General features: G+C 38.9%; 1 protein-coding gene across 2 annotated transcripts in view; it reads left to right on the top strand.

Moving 5' to 3' along the window:
* Positions 1–5,985: 5,985 nt before the first annotated feature.
* Positions 5,986–25,256, top strand: part of LOC136758458 (cytochrome P450 2J2-like) — a 31,176-nt gene continuing 11,905 nt past the window's right edge. The window contains exons 1-5 of one of the 2 annotated variants that reach the window (XM_066712839.1): positions 5,986–6,357; positions 12,490–12,652; positions 14,175–14,324; positions 17,852–18,012; positions 18,326–18,502. In XM_066712839.1, coding sequence (XP_066568936.1) covers positions 6,166–6,357; positions 12,490–12,652; positions 14,175–14,324; positions 17,852–18,012; positions 18,326–18,502 — 843 coding nt within the window. In that variant the 5' untranslated portion in view covers positions 5,986–6,165. Of the gene's footprint in view, positions 6,358–11,214; positions 11,438–12,489; positions 12,653–14,174; positions 14,325–17,851; positions 18,013–18,325; positions 18,503–25,256 lie in introns of those variants that run through there. The other variant, XM_066712840.1, reaches the window with a different exon arrangement.

Below are 25,256 nucleotides of genomic sequence, written 5' to 3' on the forward strand. Positions count from 1 at the left end.
AAAACAAAAAACTATTTATTTATATATTGAGCCATTTATATTTATATTTACATTTATTTATATATGTATTACATCATTTATTTATTTCAGGATTTATTTTGTATTTATTTGTTTATGTATTTATTTATTTATTTAGTATTGACTTAAATGGCATGCCATACTTGTCCAGGGCGACTTCCAAAATATAAGAGCAATACAAAGTGCAATAATACAGTGCAGTTCAAGGCATAATACATTTTACAAATTCACAATTTACACAAGTGTATAGGAGATATACAGTAAACAATATACACTTACCTAAAGGATTATTAGGAACACCATACTAATACTGTGTTTGACCCCCTTTCGCCTTCAGAACTGCCTTAATTCTACGTGGCATTGATTCAACAAGGTGCTGAAAGCATTCTTTAGAAATGTTGGCCCATATTGATAGGATAGCATCTTGCAGTTGATGGAGATTTGTGGGATGCACATCCAGGGCACGAAGCTCCCGTTCCACCACATCCCAAAGATGCTCTATTGGGTTGAGATCTGGTGACTGTGGGGGCCAGTTTAGTACAGTGAACTCATTGTCATGTTCAAGAAACCAATTTGAAATGATTGGACCTTTGTGACATGGTGCATTATCCTGCTGGAAGTAGCCATCAGAGGATGGGTACATGGTGATCATAAAGGGATGGACATGGTCAGAAACAATGCTCAGGTAGGCCGTGGCATTTAAACGATGCCCAATTGGCACTAAAGGGCCTAAAGTGTGCCAAGAAAACATCCCCCACACCATTATACCACCACCACCAGCCTGCACAGTGGTAACAAGGCATGATGGATCCATGTTCTCATTCTGTTTACGCCAAATTCTGACTCTACCATCTGAATGTCTCAACAGAAATCGAGACTCATCAGACCAGGCAACATTTTTCCAGTCTTCAACTGTCCAATTTTGGTGAGCTTGTGCAAATTGTAGCCTCTTTTTCCTATTTGTAGTGGAGATGAGTGGTACCCGGTGGGGTCTTCTGCTGTTGTAGCCCATCCGCCTCAAGGTTGTACGTGTTGTGGCTTCACAAATGCTTTGCTGCATACCTCGGTTGTAACGAGTGCTTATTTCAGTCAAAGTTGCTCTTCTATCAGCTTGAATCAGTCGGCCCATTCTCCTCTGACCTCTAGCATCAACAAGGCATTTTCGCCCCCACAGGACTGCCGCATACTGGATGTTTTTCCCTTTTCACACCATTCTTTGTAAACCCTAGAAATGGTTGTGCGTGAAAATCCCAGTAACTGAGCAGATTGTGAAATACTCAGACCGGCCCGTCTGGCACCAACAACCATGCCACGCTCAAAATTGCTTAAATCACCTTTCTTTCCCATTCAGACATTCAGTTTGGAGTTCAGGAGATTGTCTTGACCAGGACCACACCCCTAAATGCATTGAAGAAACTGCCATGTGATTGGTTGATTAGATAATTGCATTAATGAGAAATAGAACAAGTGTTCCTAATAATCCTTTAGGTGAGTGTATAAGGTCTTACATCCTAGATTGTAAAAGCTGATGAGTGCAGACAAGATGTTAAGTCAAAGTTAAGAGCTAAGGGAAAGGTAACATAGGGGAAATCAAAATAAACAATACAAGTGCAAGTAATGCAAAGGCAAGAGTAGGACAAAATGTTGTATAAATGCAATCTACAGGAGAATAAATTACTAAATTACAAGTACAGTCTGAAAAGATGCATCTTGAGTAATCGCCGGAAGGAGGTAAGGGACTGTTTTGACTTCATTCTTCATTTAGATCTGTAGATTAAAATGACAAACCTATCTCTTACAGTTGAAGCCTTTGATAAATGCAGGCAAATGCAATGAAGGTGGAATACTTATTGTATACATCTGTCCATGTGAATTCTTCATCCCAGAAAACGCATTTTGAGAGTTAATATCCATATTCATAAGGAAGCGCTTTAAACTTTCCTGACCCTGACTCACATGGGCTGTTAATACAAGTAGGGGAAAGTGAATGGCCTTGTCTTATCTAAAAATCAACAGAACTGTCTGTTTTAGGGACAAAGAGCATCAGCAAACCCCAACGTTGTAAAAAGGTTTAAAAGTGAAAGCTGTAAATCTTATTCAACTATTTATCCAGGACATGCATTTGTGTGCAAGACACTATTATGGGTGACTTAAATTCTCCGTTAATGGCAGGTGAAAAAATAAAATAAAATTGCACAAACTTGTTTTTACTCTTTACTAATAATTTTACGAATGTGTTTTATTGCTTTTTATGTACCTCCAGTACAAGGTGTCTGTGTGTTAGGGTTGGCAGTGCTCCAGGTTTGCTGGCTCCGGCTCCGGAGTGGCTCCAGAGGTTCAGCTCTAGCTCCAGGCTGGCTCCGGAAAAAAACAGTGCCAACTAGGATGTGAACATTATAAATAATGATTCCTTTTTTATTCCTTTATGTAAATAACTGTTTAACAAAAACAAAATATTAGTCTGTGGCAATTATGGTTGCCAGCCGGACAGTATTTTAGTGGACTGTCCAGTATTTGTACACTACATGGCCAACAGTATGTGGACACCCCTTCTAATTAGTGTGTATGGAATGTGGGAGACTCTGAGACCAAGTAGAGGAAGATTCTATGATCTGTTGAAACCAAAATAGAGCTTACTGGCCTCAATGCTATCACTACATTTGGTGCAAGCCTAACACCGCACATCATCCTGAGAACACCATCCCTACCGTGAAGCATGGTGGTGGCAGCATTATGTAAAATGGATGCAGCAAATTACATAGAAATCCTGTAAATAAACATGCTAAAGTCTGCAAGAGACCTGGGACTTGGGAGAAGATTATTATTATTATTATTATTATTATTATTATTATTATTATTATTAATTTATTTATTTATTTTTAAATTATTTTTTCTTGGCAGACGACCTTATCTAGGGTGACTTACAACATAAGTGCAATTATTCCAGCAGGGCAATAACCCCAAACATATAGCCAAAGCCACACTGGAGTGCCTTAAAAATAAAAAGGTCAACGTCCTGGAGTGGCCCAGTGAAAGCCTGGACCTCAATCCAACTGAGAATATGTAGAAATAGTTGAACATTGCTGTTCACCAAAGGTCCCCATCCAACTTGATGGAGCTTGAGCAATTTTGCAAAGACAAATGGGCAAACATTGCTGTGTCCAGATGTGCAGAGCTAGTAGAGACATATACACATAGACTCATGGCTGTAATTGCTGCCAAAGGTGCCACTACCAAATATTAACTGAAGGGGTTATTACTTATGCATTCAATTATTTTCTTTTTTGTGTCTGTAATTAATTTGGAAAAAAATGCAGATCATATTTTTCACTTTGACATTATGGAAATTTTCAGTGTTGATCAGTGGCAAAAACTCCTGAATAAATCCATTCTGATTTCATGTTGTAACACAATGACATGTGGAAAAGACCAAGAGGGGTGAATACTTTTGAGAGCCACTGTAAAATCAAGCCACACAGCAATCTCCTTAGACAAGCATTGGCAGTAGAATGAACTTTACTGAGAGCTCAATGACTTTCAACGTGGCACCATTATAGGATGCCACCTTTCCAACAAGGGAATTTTTAAAATGTCTGCCCTCCTAGAGCTGCCCTGGTGACCTGTAAGTGCTGTTATTGTTAAGAGGAAACATCTAAGAGCAACAACAGCTCAGCCGCGACGTGGTCGGCCACACAATCTCACAGAACGTGACTGTTGAGTGCTGAAGTACATAGTGCAAAAAAATAGTCAATCGTTGTTTGCAACAATCACTTCTGAGTACCAAACTGCCTCTGGAAGCAACATCAGCAGAAGAACTGTTTGTCAGGAGGTTCATGAAATTGGTTTCCATGGCAGATCTTCATGCGCAATGCCAAGCGTTGGCTGGAGTGGTGTTAAGCTAGACACCATTTGACCTAGGAGTAGTGGAAATGCGATCTCTGGAGTGATGAATCACGCTTCACCATGTGGTAGCCCGACGGAGGAATCTTTGTTTGGTGGATGCCAGGAGTACGCTAACTGCACAAATGCATATACCAACTGTAAAGTTTGGAGGAGGAATAATGGTCTCAGGGCTCGGCCCCTTAGTCCCTCTGAAGGGAAATCTTAAAGCTACAGCCTACAGTAACATTCTAGGTGATTTTGCACTTCCAAATTTGTGGCAACAGTTTGGGGACGGCCCTTTCCTGTTTCAGCATGACAACCCGTGCACAAAGTGAACTCCATACAGAAATAGTTTGTCGAGATTGGTGTGGAAGAACTTTAACTCCCTGGCAAACAACTTTTGGACAAACTAGTCAGGACATTTCAGATAACAGATGGTTATAAAATGAGGTTAATTTAGGCAGATTAAGAATTTGGTTGGAATAAAATAATTTGGAAACTTTACTTAATATACTTAAATACTTAAAACTTTAGAGTTAAAATGAACTTTACTTCTTTTGCAAGTGGTTTATGAGAGATGCCCTGAGATTATAGAATCACTTCTAGAATGTTAGAGGTGTGAGAAAGTGAAGGTGTCATATAATTACAATTATACAGTACAATTATGTATTATGTACTAATAGCTGGAGTGAGAACTGATCTTATTTTATAACCCCCAACACACAAAATACCTATGAAGTTACATATTTTGTTAATTTAAGAAAACTGGACTTAATATCTGGGTGAGTTTAATGAAGGGGGGAAAGAGTGGAGCAGCTCCATGACCTCAGCTTCGGCTCCAGGATCCGGAGCACTCCAATGAGCTCTGCTCCGGCTCCAGCAATGCCAGCTCCAGCTCCGCTCTGGCTCCGGAGCACAACTAACAAAAACTGTCCAACTCCGCTCCGGCTTCGGGTCCCACTGTTCGCCACCAGAGGTTGTCATCCCCCGAATTCTAACCCATCCTTCCCACTCATCAGCATCAATCAAGCCATTAACATTCCACAGCGCCATGTGCACATGCAAGTTTCAGTCTCCAACTCTATTGGCCCTGCACCTGACATCCCTGTTCCCTGCTTCACTCAATTTCCTATTTAAACCCCTGAGTGCCTACAATCAATGCTAAGTTTTGTTCTTCTTTGTATTCCAGCTATTGCTACCTGTGCCTAGTTTACAACGCCTGCCTTTTCTCCTCGACCACCGCCTCCCGGATTCTCCCTACGGATATGTTTGTACCATTGCCCGACCCTACGCCTGCCTTCCTGACAACTTTATTGCCTGCTCCTTCGAATCCCGTTTGCCCACTCTTGACCCTCGCCCGTCTCGACTCTTCTCCGTCTCTCTGCACCTGGGTTCTCCAGTCCAGTGTCCAGCCAGACGTGACAGTCTGCTAATAGACAGTTTAAAAAAAAAAAAAAAAAAAAAAACTTTAAACATTCAATCAATAAATAATCCACTTTTGTGAACGTGCTATGTGTGTGGGGGGGATTCTAATTTTGTTACTTTGAAGTACTTTATTTTACTTTAGTTCAGCAGCTTGCTCTTCACCCAAAGCCATTGCGTTTCATGACACTTGTATTATAAAAACTGTGCAGCCAATATAAAAAATCTTGTAAAGTTGTTTTGTTTTGATTTGTTTAGACTTTATACATATTACTGATTTTGTTAGGCACTTAATGTTGGGGAAATCATTGTTCTTTGAGTTTCTAATTTCACTGAAATCCTTTTACAAAGCAAACAAGATACTCTCTGACTAAATATGATTTCCATTTCAACTTAATTGAAAACACAGGAAGTGTGCACACATTTGAGTGAATCAACTTATCTATGTTAAGAAACCAAATGTGTATTAAAGTATCAGTTATGTAATGATTTACTTGATGTTTTTCTCTCCCATTTACATAGAGGCAGAAACAGTCACATGGCACATCAGTTTGCTTCTGGACATTTCCAGGAAGCTTGTGCCTGGAATAGGATTGTTGTGTTATTCAGTGAGATGTTACCAGTCTTTGCCAGAGCACTGCACGTTTGCAGCCAAGGTTATTACATGTGGCAATTGTTCATGTCATGAGAGATAAAAGTGGAGCGCTGTAGAGTGAGAACTCAGATCCATTTGGTTCTTACATAACGTGCAGAGGCCAACCAAACAATACAAACAGACAACTGACAGCAGTGGGAATTGTACAGTGTTTTCTTCAGTATTCAGCTAAGGTCCCTATCCCTGACATGTTTCTGTATTCTTTGCTGGTGGGGCTTGATGTCCAAGGCTTGCTGTTGTTCATTTTCGCCTTTCTATTGATAACTGACTTCCTCAAGAACAAGAACCCCAAGAACTTCCCCCCAGGACCCTGGGGTCTGCCCTTCATTGGGTACATCTTCAACATCGGCACAAAAAAGCCACATATTTACCTAACTAAGGTGAGTGACCGTTTATTTTTATTCCTACAATACATAGATCCACTTGTTCTGGATAGAAGAGAGAGAAGTGAAAGAAAACAGGATTTGTCGAGTTGCCCAGTTGTAAGTCATAACTGCCAATAAAAAGTGAAATATACAGTTAAATAAAGTCCCTAATACCAAATTACAACCATTAAGAATGGGCAAGGATATAAGAAGACTCCCAATGTAAAGGTTTGCATAGTGTAGAATCCTACATAAATTGTACTGCAAATGTAAAAAAACCACTCTATACATAGTAACACCTGTACCCTGATATAGAATGGTCCTCGGGAGCCAATAATCATACTGTGTTATAGGTGAAACTGCATTATAAGAAACTTGCTTCGTCCTTGAGCACTTCTGGTATTATTGTCAGCAAATAATTTTTGTTAGAACGAACACAGTGTATGCAGGAAATAAATAATTTCTACAATGGTTAAATTGTATCTCCTTTCTTTAATTACAGCAATAATTTTACAAACACTAGTACTAAACACTGCTAAATGCAACCAGGCTTGGTTTTATCATACAACCCCAATCCGAAAAATTTGGGACAGTATGGAAAATGCTAATAAAAACAAAGAGGAGTGATTTTTAAATGTACTTTGACTTGTATTTAAACAAAAAACGTATAAAGACAAGGTATTTGATGTTTTACCTAATCAACTGCATAGTTTTTTGAAGGTAAATGTTTGTTTTGAAATTGATGCATGCAACATGTTCCAAAAAAGTTGGGACAGGGGCAATTTAGGAATAATAGCGATGTGACAAGTTGAAATAAGAAGGTGATGTGAAACAGGTGAGGCAATTGTGTAATCATAGCATATAAGGAACCTCCAAAAAAGGCCTAGTCCTTCAAGAGCAAGGATGGGTCAAGGCTCGCCAATCTGCCAACAGATGCGTCAGCGAATAATCCAACACTTTGAGAACAACATTCCCCAAAGACAAATCGGTTGGATTTTGGGCATTTCAAATCTCGGTGCGTAAAGGGCAAGGGCCAAAAACCATTTCTGAATGCGCGTGATCTCCGTCTGATCCCTCAGACACCACTGTCTTAAAAAACGTCATGAATCTGTAATAGATATCCTGACATGGGCTCGGGAATACTTTGGTAAACCTTTGTCAGTCAACATAATTCGCTGCTGCATCCACATATGCAAGTTAAGGCTTTACTATGCAAAGCAGAAGCCATACATCAACATTGTCCAGAAGCGCCGCCAACTTCTCTGGGCTCGGTCTCATCTGAGATGGACAGTAGCACAGTGGAATCGTGTTTTGTGGTCTGACGAGTCAACATTTCAAATAGTTTTTGGACAAAACAGCCGTCGTGTTCTCCGGGCCAAAGAGGAAAAGGACCATCCAAGCTGTTATCAGTGTCAGGTCCAAAAGCCAGCGTCTGTCATGGTATGGGAGTGTGTCAGTGCCCATGGCATGGGTAACTTGCATATCTGTGAGGGCACCATTAATGCAGAGATATGTACACATTTTGGAGCAACATATGCCGCCATCCAGACATCATCTTTTCCAGGGACGTCTCTGCATTTTCCATCAGGACAACGGCAAACCACATTCTGCCTGGATTACAAGTGCATGGTTGCATAAGCAGAGAGTGCGGGTGCTAGCATGGCCTGCCTACAGTCCTGACCTGTCTCTGATTGAGAATGTGTGGTGCATTATGAAGCACAAAATAAGGCAACGAAGGCCCCTGTAGTATTATGTTGGGTGTATTTTGATAAGAGCATTTTAGCTCTGAGCTGAAGCACTGATCTGGAGAAGACCTCTCCCCCCCAAAGTTATCAGATTTCCTTAACTCATCAGCTTGGAACTGGTTTGCATCAAAGTGACAGTTTTGGGGAGGATGGCACCGAGAATGGGCCGAATTGTTTGGAGTCCTGCTGTGAGATGTCTGGAGAAAGGGGCCTGTAGGTGATAAAAACTCTTTGAAATGGACGAGAGCCGAAATCCCGACATAGAGCTACGAACCCGGGCCAACCGGCATTTCCAAAAGATGGCATGGATTGACATCAGTCATAAATGAAGCCCCCCTCCAATAGGACACTGGGGGCTGAAACCGAAATCCAATCTCAAAAATTCAAGAACCAATCACCTATTGATCTGACAGACTATAAGGAACAGTGCACAGTCTTTCTCTCTCTCTCTCGCTCTCTCACCTGAACCAGTAACTCGCTGCCACAGCTCAACCTGTAGCTCTGTTGCCAGAACCGGAACCAGAAACCAACCAAGTCTTTGCCGGCAACAGAAGAGTTAAACTTGGAGAAGGAGATTGAGCCGTACGAAGAATTCTTTTAAAGGACTTTATCAAATAAAGAACTTTACAGACTGCACTGCCCACCTTTACCCACCTGATCAGTGGAGTTTTACATCTGGACAATTGACTAAGTCGACTGTATACGCAAGTGTTCAGTCATTTAAATAGCTATTTGAGTCTTAAGAAACTTGACCCTTGGAACAAACAGGGCCCTGCTTTCCTCAAAGACTTTGTCTTCAAATAAGTACGGTGAGAGACCCTGCTTGCCAAGAAGATTTTGTGCACAACCTTGGAGCCTTCAAACCAGTGGAAAATCTGTTTGGAAAAGACTCTACATTCGCGAAACCCCAACTTCCAGGTGCATCGACTGAGTGGAAGTTCTTGGACAAAGCCGAACTGGACTGCCTTTGTTCCAAACCACATGGACCTCGTGCCGTGTGCCGTTATCTGAGCCTGAAGCCAGAGAGGCCTCTCTGCAACGAAGTTCAGATAAGTTTAACAGTTTGGAGTTCATGATTCATGACATTTGAGAAATCAATTAGAAATGTTAATCTGTGATTCATAACTCTAGAATGTGTAATATCATTTAGTTTTCTTAAACATAAATGTGTGTTGCATTAAACTGTTTTGTTGATAATTTTAGAAATAAAATCTGTCAACACCGAGAAATATCTTCTCATTCCTGTTTAACTGTTTAGTCTGAAATTGACACAAGTTAATAGACGTTAGATTATTGGTGGCCCTGCCTATCCTTAATCATTGAATAATAATCAGTTAAGGGAAATTGTGGTAACAAGTAATGATAGGATCTTTCTCGGCACCTAAACGTAAATGAGACTGATATATATAACGAGAAGTTACCTGACATTAAATACTAACCTGCGTAGTTATTTAATGTCTGACTAACAATACTAATGAGAGACTCACCTTCGTCTTACTAACCGGTATTGTAGTCAATGTGTTTATAACCTTTTTTGTTTAACGATTTGTGTGTTATCATATGCGATCCCATGGTCTTTGATTTGGTCACGGAAGTGATTTGTTTTTGATTTGTTGATCTAGAGTTGAATTTTAATTAGTTTTTCCCTTTTGTATAATTAGTGTAGTGCTACATTTAGTCTTTGTTTTTGAATAAATTTGACAATTTATATCTTTGGAATTGGTGTCTGCGTCCAATTATTACAGAAATTGAGTTCTATAAGATTCCAGGATTCGTGATAAGGTGATACTATAAATTCACTTCTTTAATTGAAATTTATAAGTGTACCTTACGCTACACCCCGTACAGTTGCACAGCTGAAGAAATGCATAATGGATGAATGGGGGAAAATTCTGCTTGCTAAACTTAACCAACAGGTGTCTTCTGTGACAAAACGCTTAATTAGTGTTATTAAAAAAAAGGTGATGTTACACAGTGGTAAACAGTCGACTGTCCCAACTTTTTTGGAGTGTGTTACAGTCATCAGATTTGAAATGAGTGTATGTTTTCAAAAATAAATTAAATTCACAAAGTAAAACATCAAATAATGTGTTAATAATGTGTTTTCAATATAGTACAGGGTGAATTGAATTTTCAAATGACTCTTTTTGTTTGTTTTTTTGCATTTTCCATACTGTCCCAACTTTTTCGGAATTGGGGTTGTAGATCAATTGTTTGGTCTGCATGTAATGCTTAAGAAAATCTTACCACTTTGTCAGTAAGCCACCTATATGTTATATGTAGATCTGTAGTTCTGACTTTCCAGTCACTCTGTCGGAAATTGCCACAGAGCAGAAAAATGACCCTCTGGTAAAAGAAATTTGGAAGGAAATCCAGTCCGCAGACCCCTCCAAGTCAGACCGCATCGGCTATGAAGAGCTCCAAGGTTTGGTGTATAGACGGGCACCTGTCAGAGGCAGGGGAAGTAAATACCAGCTGCTTATTCCAAAGAGTTTGATTCATAGTTTCCTTAATTATTTCCATGATAGTCCTCTAGGGGCGCACCTAGGGCATCTCAAGACTCTATTGAAGATGTTGGAAGTAGCCTGGTGGCCAAAAATAAGGAATGACACTTGGGACTACATCAAGAATTGCATCATTTGCAAGAAATACAAACCTGACAATAAAAAGCCAGCAGGTTTTCTTCAATCCACTGAGGTAACAGAACCAGGTGAAATGTTTGGACCATTCCCAAAAAGTAAGAGTGGTCACGTTTATCTGGTTGTTGTTGTGGATTATTACACCAAATGGGTGGAACTGTTTCTTGTACGCAATAGTAAAACGCATATGTGGTGATCCCACATATAAGACACACTAAAAGGGTGTGGCCGCTGCCCTTAATTGGGGGGTGGAAAAACCCTGGCCAGGATTCAATTAATGTTCATATGTGCTGTACATCCAATTGATATGGGTAATTTTGGTCAGTCTTGGCTGTTTTCTTTTCTGAGCTTTTCTTTTCTGTCTCTCTGAGAAAATGATAAAAGACCAGCCTCTTTATAGTAAGGGGGAGGGGAGAAGGAGAGGAACTCGGGTGACACACCGGTACCTGGAAAGGAGTGCACTCTGGGTAGTATTTCAGCATTCAGGGGAGCAGAGGCCTAGTTTTAGGAAGGAGAACACAGTTTTTTGGGGGGAATTAATATGCTAAATGGAGGGACTATGAATTGTTATTGTTGAAGGTGATCCACCAGGCAAGGATATAGATCAGGCCTGTTTTATTTTATTTGAAAACTCAAGGGATACAGTTTGGTTTTGTTTGTACTACCTGCTTGGGACTCCTCCAAACCCTGCACCTTGGTTTGTCCACGCCGGTAGGAATCTCTCCAGAAACATATATTTTGGATTGGGTGAGACCAATCTTTTTCACCATTACAAAAGAGCAGCTGTCTTGACTATGCATTTACATTTTTTTCTATGGCCATAGAGATTTCGGGATCTAGTTACTTTTTTTTGTGAAAGGATTGTTTTGTTTTCTTTCCCTTTTTTGTGGATTATAAAATACTGTTTTTTTATTAAGAAGGCCAACTGAAGACTGATTAATTCATACTGATTGTGTGCACAACAACTGGTAGTTTCCCGTCTGGTTCAGTAAAGTCGGTGTTGGTTTTGTTTTGGGTTAATCTGTGCAAAGACTTGTTTCAGGCAGGATAACATTCATGTCTGTTGGTTTCCTCTCTTTTTACGCTGTGAATCTTTCTCTTCTATTTTTCTTCGGGGGGGGTTGTAATCATTCTGAATCTTGTCCTTTGTTGCTTTCTGTTTTTTCTGCTGGCTCTTATGGGTGTTAGGGATCTATACTATAGTTAGTCATGTTACCTCCTACTACAATTAAATTTGTTTGGTTGTAATCCCTCTACCTGTTCTCGTCTTTTGGTGTCTAGTAGATTTTTACGTTGGATCTTGAACCATATTTTGTTGTAGCTCAGTCTGTTCCTCAATAGTTAGGAGGGTTGATTGTTATAAGATTATTAAGTAATATTAACTTATATATTAAAAAGTTAAAAATACATATTTTGGAGATCTGATTTTTTACTTTTACTACCAATGTTATAACTTAAGACAAGACAACTTAGATCTTTGTAAAAGTTTTAAAATGCTGTAAATGCGCTCAGCTTTATTTAAAATTTCAAAACAATATTTGCTTTACAGTGTTATATCCGGATTTGCATTATAACAGATCATGTTATATTGGGGTAGAGGTGTATCAGTAAACACATATAACATTAAATATCCAACCCATGGTGGTGGTCTATATGTAAAATCTTTCAGCTTGTAAAATTCTATAACTATTTTCTTAAATCAGACCTTCCAATATGAGATGAACCCTGAAATTGAACAAACATTTTTGACATGTTTTCAACAGTTAGCCGATGTCTATGGCAATGTTTTTAGCATCCGTCTGGGAAGGAACAAAGCAGTGTTTATTACGGGCTACAAAATGGTGAAGGAGGCACTGGTCAATCAGGGGGAGAATTTTGTTGACCGTCCTCCTAGCCCGATGATGAACAGACTTTATTCTGGAAGTGGTATGTCTTTATGCATCAAATCCTTTTGTCTACCTTGATAAAGGAATATTTTCAGTGATTAAAAACTGCCTTTACACTTGCACATTGTTTAACGTTTTGCAGTCTGTTGAATTAAAATACAGATATTTGAACAGAAATAATTTGCACCAAATTTTAAATACCCTTCTGATATTTTCTTGTCTGCCCCACTCTACTCTGACCAAACTGCCACGCAGGAACTGAGCACCCCTATTTAAGTCCTCGTACCAGTGACTGGCTCCCCCAATCACGGCACCTCCATGTTCCCACGAATATAAATATTATACATTTATATTTATATTCAAGCAAGTAAAATACCGTATAATAATAATAATAATAATAATAATAATAATAATAATAATAATAATAATAATAATAATAATAGTGGAGTTCCACAGGGATCAGTACTAGGGCCTTTGCTTTTTCTAATCTATATTAATGATCTGGACTCTGGGATAGTTAGCAAACTTGTCAAATTTGCAGATGATACTAAAATAGGTGGCTCAGCAGATACAATCTTGGCAGCACAGGCTATTCAGAGGGACTTAGATAATATTCAGTTGTGGGCTGACACCTGGCAAATGAAATTCAATGTGGACAAGTGCAAGGTAATACATGCAGGTAACAAAAATGTCCACTATAATTACACTATGGGAGGTACAGATCTAGATGAAGTAACGCATGAGAAAGACCTAGGAGTCTATGTGGACTCCTCACTTTCTCCATCCAAGCAATGTGGGGAAGCAATAAAAAAGGCAAACACAATGCTAGGGTATATTGTCAAAAGTGTAGAATTTAAAACAAGGGAAGTAATGTTAAGACTGTACAATGCGCTAGTTAGACCTCATCTGGATACTGTGGACAGTTCTGGGCACCACACTTCAAGAAGGATATTGCTGCTTTAGAGGCAGTTCAGAGGAGAGCAACCAGACTTATTCCAGGTCTGAAGGGAAAGTCCTACTCTGAGAGACTGAGGGAACTGAACCTTTTCACCCTGGAACAGAGGAGACTACGTGGGGACTTGATCCAAGTCTTCAAAATCATGAAAGGCATCGACCACATCAAACCAGAGGAGCTTTTCCAGATCAGCAGGGACACACGCACCCGGGGACACAAATGGAAATTGGGCTTCATGGCATTCAAAACGGAAAACAGGAGACACTTCTTTACACAGAGAGTAGTCACAATCTGGAATAAATTACCCAGCATAGCTGAAAGTTTGGGAACATTTGAAAATAGTCTGGATAGGATCCTTGGATCACTTAAATATTAATGAACACCAAACGAGCACGATGGGTCGAATGGCCCCCTTTCGTTTGTAAACTTTCTTATGTTCTTATGTTCTATTATTATTATTATTATTATTATTATTATTATTATTATTATTATTATTATACAGTATTTTACTTGCTTGAATATAAATATCCATTTATGCCCTTATCTCAAGAAGCATTACTACATAAACCTGTGCTCAATATTCTTAATATGTCTTCATTTACAACAGGCTTGATCTTCAGCAATGGTCCCCATTGGAAAAAACAGAGAAGATTTACTCTCTCCACATTAAGGAATTTTGGACTGGGTAAAAAGTCCCTGGAATCTGTGATTGTCGAGGAGAGCCGATTCCTTCAAGAAGCTCTAGAGAACGAGCAAGGTACAGTTTATCAGACTAATTTGGGTGACTGGAACAGATGGGGTTCACAGAAGCAAAGAGAAAGCAAACAAGAATGTGCTTGTCCTACACTTTTGTCAATAGCATTGAAAGCTAGTTTGAGACTATACAGACTCAGGGAAAGTGTAGATGCTTTACCAGTAACTCTAAATCACCCAAATATCCAAAAAGGTTATTCTACATAGTCATTAATACTTACCTCACCAGTGGGTTAGCTGACCTAATTATTTACAAGTGAGAGTGTTGTATTAGAGCTATTTCTTCCAGACATACAGTTTACCACACATTTACAACAGCCACTGTTTTCTCAATGTTTACTTTTGCTGTCAGTAAGGTATTAGTAACCTATGCTCATGTCTTCTTAAAATAGTTGATGGGTTAATCAATGGGCATTAGTTGATTAATCGGTAGATTAATCAGGCACTTATTAAAATAATTGTAGTGGTTATGATACACAGTAATACTTTAATAAATACTAGGCATTGATATAACAGTAATGTATATTTTAAAAAACACTAAATCAGGTGTGCCCAACCGAGATGATTTTAGGAAAAAGTATAATCAATATTCATATTTTAATTTTTGATAGTTCAACACTCATATTGATACCTGTAATATATTCCAATTGTAATGTTCAACAGTCCTCAACTCACATAAATGCCTTGATTGATTGACATAAACGCTGACCAGTCCCTGCCCACTTTTTGGGACCGTACAATATATACAATTTAGCACAAAAAGAAGGGGCAGGGTGGGGTGTTGCGTTCTTAAAGCGATATGATTCTTAATTTCCACAGATTATTTATTTTATTATTATTATTATTTATTTATTAGTGGACGCCCTTATTTCTTTCTTGTTAAAAACCGCAACAGTCAATATTAATTACCACAAACTCAAAGTGTGTGTGTCTCATCTGCCATGTTAGCATTTCCATCACAAAGAAGGGCAACCTAGAACTGCATTTCAAAACCACACACAAAACCCATGTGAGTGATTTCCCTGCCAAGAGTGAACTACGAAAAAGAAAGGTGCAAGAACTGAAATCTCAACTAGTAGCACAGCAGTCAATTTTCACGAGACCTACTACCAAAGGGAAGGCAGCAACCATAGCATCCTATCATGTGAGTCACGTTCTTGCTAAGTACAAAAAGTCATTCAACGATGGAGAGATGGTCAAGGAGGCATTGATTGAGGCTGCAGACTCGCTATTTGGGAATTTTAAGAATAAGACTGAGATCGTGGCTGCTATCAAGGACATTCAATCTTCCAGAAATACAGTGATACGGCAATGTAAGGGAATAGTGGAGGATCTCGAGGAAAATCTGAAGAACGACAGATATTGGTGAGTGTGAATGTTTTTCCCTCAGTTTGACAAGTTGACAGATACGGTAGATGTGGCACAGTTATGCATTTGTATTAAAATGATATTCAAGTACATGAGTGCAAAAGAGGAACTACTTACCATTTTGCCACTGAAAGGACATACAAGGGGCGAATATATTTTTCAAGCTTTCATGGAGTTCGCTGACAAGATCCAAGATCCTTTTATAAGCTTCTCTCCATTACCACTGATGGGGCACCTGCTATGGTAGGCCATAGTAGTGGGTTCATTGCATCGTGCAAAAATAATGACTCTTTTCCGGACTTTCTTAATTATCATTGCATAATTCACCAACATGCTTTGTGCGGGAAAATGTTAAACATGAACTAGGTGATAGATGTTGCAATGAAGATTGTGTGTTCGATTCGAGCGAGAAGCCTTCAACGGAGGCTGTTCCGCGCTCACTTGGAGGAGACTGAAGCAGAGCACACGGACCTGCTACTATACACTGATGTGCGGTGGCTGAGCAGAGGCAAGTTTTTGTGGAGATTCAGTGAGCTGTTGCATGAAATCAAAGAGTTTCTCCAGCTCTCTAAAAATGCAGAATATGCTCAGCTAGAGGACAAACAGTGGCTTCTGGATTTAGCTTTCCTTACTGACCTAACTGCCAAACTGAATGTAGAGCTGCAAGGAAAAGAAAAAAATGTAATCGACATGATCAGCTCCATGAACGCTTTTAAATACAAGCTACAACTGCTCTCAAGTAAACTGCAACGGAAGGACCTGTGCAACTTTCATAATATGCATTCAGAACTTGAGCGTCAGGGCAAAGACACAGCGCAGTTTGACAGTGCACATTACATTGAGCAAGTACAGACGCTTCTCTGACTTTGCGTCACTTGAGCCACATGCTTCCCATTTGGCACAGATATAGACGTGGATGACATTGCCTCCAAAGTGGGATCACTTTTTCACCTGCACACAACTGCAGTGGAGAATGAAATTCTCACCCTTCAAAATTACATTGAGATTAAATCCAGGGCAACCACTGAGATGAAGGGAAAGTTCTGGGATCTATTGCTGCAGGAGAAGTATCCCAACATAAGAAAATGTGCCTTCTACTTGTCAGCCCTTTTTGGATCAACCTACCTATGCGAGTCTGCATTCTCTCACATGAAGATCATAAAGTCCAAGTACTGATCTACCATGACAGATGACCACCTAGTGACCAGCCTGAGGTTTGCAACCAGCTGCTACTGCCCTGACTATGAGAAACTAGCTGCCTCCTCCCAATGCCAGCAGTCACACTAAGATAGGAAATTAATTTATTTAAAATGTTCCAATATGGAAAACCTATTATTGGTCCACTGTATTATAAGAGTAGAGTCCTTTGATTTAATGTGTGAGTATCAGCTGAGTATCATAGTGACAGGCACACACTCAGCGCTGAGCTTCCGATTCATATGTTTCGTACCTGAGACTGGTAGATCTCATCAGTCTGGCAATTGAAAAAGTAGATATCATGTCAAAAAAGGTTGGGCAACCCTGCACTAAATCATAGTGTGAGATTTGTCACATAAGAAAAATGTAGTAACAGATACCACTACTGCCGACAAAAGCAGGAACTGAGAGGGGGTGTGTGCATAGTTGTTGAGTGGGGCAAATGCATGAGATTTAAGAAACAATGCGTGAAAGTGGGTTTATTTTGGCAGTGTGACATAACGTCTCAATGAGAGCTATGCTACATAATTATAAATATAATGCAAAATTCTCTATAATGCAAAAAACTCACACTGTCCTTGTAAGAAAAGCATTGCTTGCAAATAAAACCAAAAACCTTTCCTTTGTCTTCAATGTTTCCATCCGAATCCAGTTGAATACAAAGTTAAACTGTAGCTTTCCCTTTAGCGGCTTGTAATCCTCCATTTTGTGCACGGACACTACTTTAGCTACTGTACTGTAGTAATTTTGTATAATTTATAATGAAAATTACTAATGAATTTAGTCAGTATAATGAAAATAAAAATTCTTCTCGATTAAATAGAGAACATAATGATGGTTGATCAATTCATTAGTTGATTAATAGGTCTGATTAGTTGATTAATCAAGGTAGCCCTACTTTTGACAGGTCTGAACAAGACTCAAATTGTTTCATAATGCTCTCTTTGTTTCACTGATCCCTCTCAGGAAATCCTTTCGATCCTCACTTCATTCTTAACAATGCTGTCTCCAACATCATTTGTAGCATGGTCTTTGGACACAGGTTTGAATACAGTGACAATCAATTTCAAAGAACGCTGAAGCTGCTCTCCGAAACGTTAACTCTGGAGGGAACCATTTATGTCCAGGTAAATAGCAACACAGCTGTAGATCTGTAGCAATATTCTCTGTCACATTATTTATTAGCACCATGACCCACCATTCTTTTATAAACTGCACTTGTTTATGGATTAATAGACATTATTTATATTTAACAGAGGAAACAATTCCAAATTACAATATTCAAAATTAGAAATTTGATTATTTTTAAATGCAATATGCAGCTTGTTGGAAAGCTTGACATTGGTAAAACCCAAATTCAGATTTTTTTTGTGGCACTGAGCATTAAAGAGGAATCCGGTTAGAATGAGTTTAATGCAATCCTATATGTTTCCTCATCAGCTCTATGAAGCCTTTCCTGCTGTTATGAAGCTTGTTCCAGGACCGCACAATAAAATATTCAGCAACTACAAAGAGCTAGCTGCGTTTGTGAGAAAAGAGTTGGAGAAACACAAGGAGGACTGGGACCCGTTAGCCCCCCAAGACTACATTGACTCTTACTTGGCAGAAATAGAAAAGGTATTTGGCATTTGCTTTTTCTTTATTTTTTTTTACATTATTCTACAAGTGGCAGCATAAACTACACTAGTAGTAATATAGGGCACTTTTTCGGAAAGGGGGGCTGTGGGGGATTTGACCTTTGACCTGAACTTGAGGTTAACTCAGGGGGCCCCTTCCTAGGGGGGTTAAGGGGGATTTGACCTTTTGACCTTGAACTTGAGTTGAACTCGGGGGGGGGGGGGTCCCTTCTTAGAGGTGCGGGGGGTGTTTGTACCGCGTCACAGAATAATTACCATATTGATGGTTTCCGAAGGAATGTGCAGGGGTGCAATTGGTGCATGTGACCGTTGTATCGGGTCAGCTGTATTCGGCATTCAGAAATCATTATATTTTTCCTGACCCTTACCTTATGTTGTTTAAAGACCAAAGCCTAAGGCAGAATTGTGAGAACATTTGGCAGGTCCATTCCTCAATAAACCTTACTGGCCTTACGATGTATAATAAGACCATCCGGTACTTCTGTCTGAGTAGTGTAAGTAGTAATATAGGGTACTTTATCGGAAGGGGGGGATGCGGGTGATTTGACCTTTGACCTGAACTTGAGTTGAACTCAGGGGGCCCCTTCCTAGGGGGTGGGGGGGCCCTTCCTAGGGGGGTTAAGGGGGATTTCACCTTTTGACCTTGAACTTGAGTTGAATTCGGGGAGGGGGAGGGGGGCTTCCTAGGGGGTGGGGGGGGTGCCGCAGAATAATTACCATATTGATGGGTTCCGAAGGAATGTGCAGGAGTGGTGGGGGTCTTCAACTGTTTTTCAAACCCTCCAAAAGATTTGTCTTTAAGCCAGACTGATTCTTTAGTAAAATAGCAATTTTTCTCTATACGTGTGAAGCTCCAAAAGAGCGCTATGTATACCCTTCAGATTATTTAGAAAACAGATATTTTTCGCTACACTAGTGAAGCTCCAAAAGAGTTGTATTTAAGTCCTCCCGATTTATTTAGTAGATTAGCTATTTTTCCCTACGCGAGTGAAGCTCGAAAAGAGCTCTATTAAAGCCCTCCCGATTCTTTAGTAACATAGATACTTCTACTTGTCTCTTCAACAGGGCCAAAGCGGTTACCTCTTTCAAATGGACAAGGGTTATGTCAGTCTGGAGCTTTTTGAGCTAGTGGGGGTGGCGAGGAGATGTCTACGTCTTTAGTAACCTCGGATCGGTGAAGAATTTGTATATTTGGGGGCGGAGTTGACAGGGCACTGAAGAAATAGCCTATCATGTTAAAGTTTGGTTTGAAGAATTTAAATATTTGACGGCGGAGTTAACAGGGCACTGATGACAGGTGGGGTCTGTTTTCAATTTAAGAAGCCGCTCTGTTTACATTTGAGGCGATGGGCCCCCCTAGCCCCGGATAATGGAATGTGGCGAGAGATAGCGATCTGTAGAAGCGGTGGGGGCTGTGGACAGCTTGAGAGACACAAGATGGACTGAACTTTAGAAAATCCTGAATATGAGCAAAATTAAAAGAAATGTAATACAGAAAATGTAAATTAAAAATTTCAGTAATCAGCATAATCTCAGTAAATACTACACCAACCCAAGACCAATATTTTCTTGCATTTCAGAATATATCAAACGTATTATTTAAAGAACAGATACAATGTAAAGATTGAATAAATACAATTATGAAGTTTTAAAGGTGTATGTGTGTGTGTGTGTGTGTGTGTGTATTCACAACAGCGTGCAATGTAAATGAAATGTAACGTTACTAAGTTAAGAAATCCTTAAATATAGAAGAGTTATAGAATATATATGCTATATAAGAAGCATAGACTATATATGTAGAAACTGGGAAATTTCAATACAACTCAATAAAATCAGCATTTGTAATAATATTAGTAACCAAACATCAAATTATTTTAAATAAATATGTAATATAATCCATTCATGCATTAAGATTAAGTAAATACACTCAATACGATCTCAGCACATCCTATGTGTATGTGTGTGTGTGTGTGTGTGTGTGTGTGTGTATTCACAACACCCGGTGATGTAAATGAAATGTAACGTTACTAAGTTAACTTAAGAAATCCTTAGAAGAACCATAAAATATATATGTAGAAACTGTGAAATTTCAATAAAACTCAATAAAAGCAGCATTTGTAATAATATTAGTAACAAAACATCAAATTATTTTAAATAAAAATCTAATGTAATCCATTCATGCAATAAGATTAAGTAAATACACAATATGATTTAAGCAAAAATCTATGTGTGTATGTATATTTATATAATTTACACATTACAATAGCTTGGGGGTGCAGTCTGAAGACCTTAATGGTCTTGGTTGTATTGACAGTAAGACATTTGAACAGACTTCAGTACAACTAACTAGTAACTTATGTACAGACATAAAGAACGAAAACACAATTTAATAACGATAGTAAGTAAATGAAACTAAACCACACTTTTTTAACTTAAGTCATACAGTATATAACCGACATTTAACTGAGCACAGCTCTCTTTGCTAGTTAGATAACTCTCCACGGTGTTAAGAAAAATACTAAAGTAACTTTAGACATATTACATATGTATCATTCATTAAGTATGTGTCTATTAAAACAGTAGATTTATACTTTTTCTAGAAAAATAATGTCCAGTCTCAGCATCTCAGGGAGTGACACCGACCTAGCAGCACATAAACAGAATACAGACAGAGGCCAGAGGGAGCAGCAACCTTAGAGACGACAGCGAAAGACAAGCGCAGGGAGACACAGTCACACTAGAGTCACACCGGATCATGCGTGAATCCAGCAGGTCTGTAGTGAGATAAGGTTAACACAAAACAATCAGGCACAGAAAAAGAGAGATTGGCTAGAAATAGAGAAAACCGATAAAAAATAAATAGAAAATACATACATACATAAATAAATAAATAACCATAATAACAGGGTGAGTTATAAAGACCAAACCGACACACTCGAATATTTGAACGTTTTATTAAGAATTTGCTTCACCGAAACAGTTCACACAGTCACTCCACTGATGCCCTGACAGGATCACACTGCAGTGGAGGGGCTTCACAAGCTGCACGTCCTGCTCTCAGCACCGCGGTGGGGGTTTGCAGGAGCGGCACGATTCCATCAACAACACAAAACAGACCCCCTAATGACTGAGAATTTATCACCAGAAAACCTGTACAAATCCAGCGGTCAGGCACTTCTATCCTCATTGTCTGTATCTAAGTAATGTACAATTGTGTTGAAACATGCACAGTGTACTGAAATACATGACATACTGATGTGATAGAGTTGACTATTTCGCTACAAACGTTGACATTTGTGAAATGCTTTATTATTATTATTATTTTTTTTTTTATTATTTATTTATTTTTTTTTATTTTTTTTTGGCAGACGCCCTTATCCAGGGCAACTTACAACATCAGTGCAATATAAAATGTATTTTCTATATCAAAGTCAATTCCGGTTGTAACAAAGCACACATAGCAAACAGAAATAGTCTATACGTTATATTCAAAATACTTTGTGGGCTTATTGCATATATATCGATTTTATTATTTTTATTACACATAGGGCTCCTCAAGAGGAGTTTAAGCGGCTCTGTATGGGTTGGGGTGGGGGGTCTGAGCTCAGGCATATCCAGAAGCCTTAATGTCCTGCTCTGTTTCAAGAGCCAAGTTTAGCCATGTGGCATTCCTTTTAACTGTATGTAGTCTGGTGATAACATAAAGCTGTTTTTTATGTTTACACATGGTGACAGACTGACAGACAGACACAGCATCACCCTGAACAGATCTGTCAAATCAACAGCTAGGACCTAACAGCATATAGCTTAAGCATCTAGGGTTTAAAACGGCGTCGCAGAGTCTCATTCACCCGGCCAATAGTTCACTGATTATCTTTGAAACGTGAGCAGAAACAGCACCAGCGCAATTCAGATTAATATTCTATACATTGAGCTGATGCAGCATCATTTCCTTCCTTCCTTCCCACCTTGTGTATGTTATTAACAATAAAGAAGCATTTCATAAAATAGATACCTCTCTGATTCTTATTTTGTACAAAAACATGTTCTTACCGGCTTGTGTCTCTCTCTGCTAAATCTGATTTCGCTTTACTGTACATCTCGAACCCCAAATAACGTTCAAAATAAGTAAAGTAGTTAAAAAGACAAAAGTTATGCACATCAACCCATTCGATGTGTCTCTGTATAAAAAATTAAATTGGTATTGTTTTAATGACCTCCTTGACTCCTGTACACTCTGAGTCATCCAACGTTTTGCTAAAAAGGGCTGATCTGACCGCGCTGGGGAGAAAGCGGTGGGGGAGGAGAGTCCAGCTAAGAAAATAAAAAAAGCTCCGGCCTCTGTGGAGAGCCGCCTGAAAAGCTGCGAGGAATGCGGCCCGTACATTCACAGCCCCTCTCTGATCTGAACCCCCTGACACAGATCCTCCAGAGCCGACCGGACAGCACAATGTCACATTACAGCGGTGCAAACGCAGGGTGTCTGTCTAGTTAGTTAGATAGTTGTATGAATTCTCAGCATTGACACTGTTAAGGCTGTACAGAAACGCATGAGAACTGCAAGGTCTTGATGTTTTTATTTTTCCTTACTAAGGTATTATCATTTCCAGACAGGATCAGTAAACTAAAGTAAAATAAAATGAAATGTTTGTGCTTTAAAAGATTAATTTCACTTTACATTTGTATTGATTTGTATTACAAATAACTTCAATAATAACTAAACTGACCACCCACCACCGCCTGTCTGTGAGCGCACTAAAGACAAATTAAACTTTCCAAATAGTGACATTAAAAATACACTAACTTCAAAGTGTAAAGATTGCATCTAAGAGGGGTTTAAAATTAAATGATTGAGATTTAACAGATTAGTAATTGTAAGAATAAGTAGCATCTTAATGGTTACCTTGAATTCAGGGCAACACAGTTAATGAACGGGCAGGGCTATTAAGCCTGGTTGAACATTATTCAAAATACAACACTAGTGATCGTCTGGAGTGTTACACAAATTGGGGGACAGGATTTCTCAGGCTTTAAGGGGTTGAACCACCGTCACACGTTCCACAGCATAGGACACTGACTCTCGTACCCCGTCATCTGTCTGCATTACCCCTGAAATGAAAAGTACAGCTTCAACCACATCAGTTTTTCTGGTCTGTCAAGAAGTATGGTGCCATGTGTATCGCCTTCTAACATGTTTAATAAAATCTTATTGATTTGTTGTTTTATTCAGCACATGTATTTTAAATCATATGAACACAGTTTTTATACCGGTGGACATATTTGGCTTTTGGGCCCGATGTACAAGCAATTTTAAGCGGGATTTGACTTATCAGTAAAATACAGGCTAAAGACAAAGGTTCATTTTAACAAAGATCAAGATTGTATTTTATTTTATTGTTTTGGATTTATTCAACCTTAATCAAATGCATTATTATAAATCACAATGCTGAATACAAACAGGGAGCCTATAACAAATACTCAGGGGGAATCTGCTTTAGATTAGTACATAATTTCAAATAACTAGACCAAATACCTCAAACACATCAGAAATAACTGTTTACAAAGACTTTCCGTCTTTATCACATTAGTCGACTGAAAAAGGTTTTCAAAGTAAGATAAAAGAAACAAATGTGTAACTTTAAATAAAAAAAAAAAACATTTTACTCATTTGTGACAATAAAGAAAACTAAGTTGAGGCCCTAAAACAGAGACCTAATAAATGCTTAGAAACAACAACACATTTGTGTCGTTCAAATAAGAAAACTGAATAGCGGGTGACCACAGCCCGGGAGGAAGGGATCTAACTGTGTCTGTGTGTTAAAAAGTCACGAAACATGATTGTGAAAACTCTGACTCATTACATAAGTTTGAATTACTATTTATTTATGTGTTTTCTTTACAGTTTTCTTCTGGTTGAGCATCCTGAAAAGAACTGCACATTCATATCAGATCAGGGGTTTGATATGAGAGAGCTGTGAACTCAGCGATCGGTAATAAGCATCAGTCACAGGCTAGGGGCCCCCAGCCCAGGGTGGAGCCGCTTATCAAAACCCCTGCAGGGGCAGAGCAGGCACCTCTAAGAGCTCCTCTGGTTGGTAGCACAGACCGAGGACCTAGGTAGTAGGGGTGCTTTTTTGTTTAGTTGTATCATTGACTATATACCTAATTTTCTTTTACGGATATCGAGTGTCAAGATTTTTTAAAAGACAAATATTCAAATAATAGAGGATTTATATGTTTATATTCCCATGTATTCTATATGTAAAAATGTTCTATTCTTAAACTTGACCATTTTATCGCCATATTTTGGAGCATCTGTAAACATTTGGCACATCTTACTGGCTTTGTTTTTAAATGGAGTTAGTATTGTGTACTTGATTATAGAACAGGGATCTGGTGTAATGTGAGTCTACAAAGCTGTTTGTGTTGTCTTTCCACCTCTATACAAACAAAACATGTATTTAGTTATTTCACCTACAGGTGGCCCATTTATAGCATCAAACACCTTAAACATGATTACATATTTCAACAACTGTGTTTATATTGAGGTATTCACAGAGGGATCTAGCTTAGGCACTTTTATACCTTTGAACCTATAAACAGGTTTTGAAAACGAATAACCCCGTACAATGTATTCCGATGCTTTCTGGATTTTAACCCAGCGCACCGTACACGCAAAAACATTGTAGTTCTTTAACATTAATAAATACACCCTATTTCACAGGATAAGACCA

The sequence above is a fragment of the Amia ocellicauda genome, chromosome 9, assembly GCF_036373705.1.
Source record: "Amia ocellicauda isolate fAmiCal2 chromosome 9, fAmiCal2.hap1, whole genome shotgun sequence".
Taxonomy (NCBI): domain Eukaryota; kingdom Metazoa; phylum Chordata; class Actinopteri; order Amiiformes; family Amiidae; genus Amia; species Amia ocellicauda.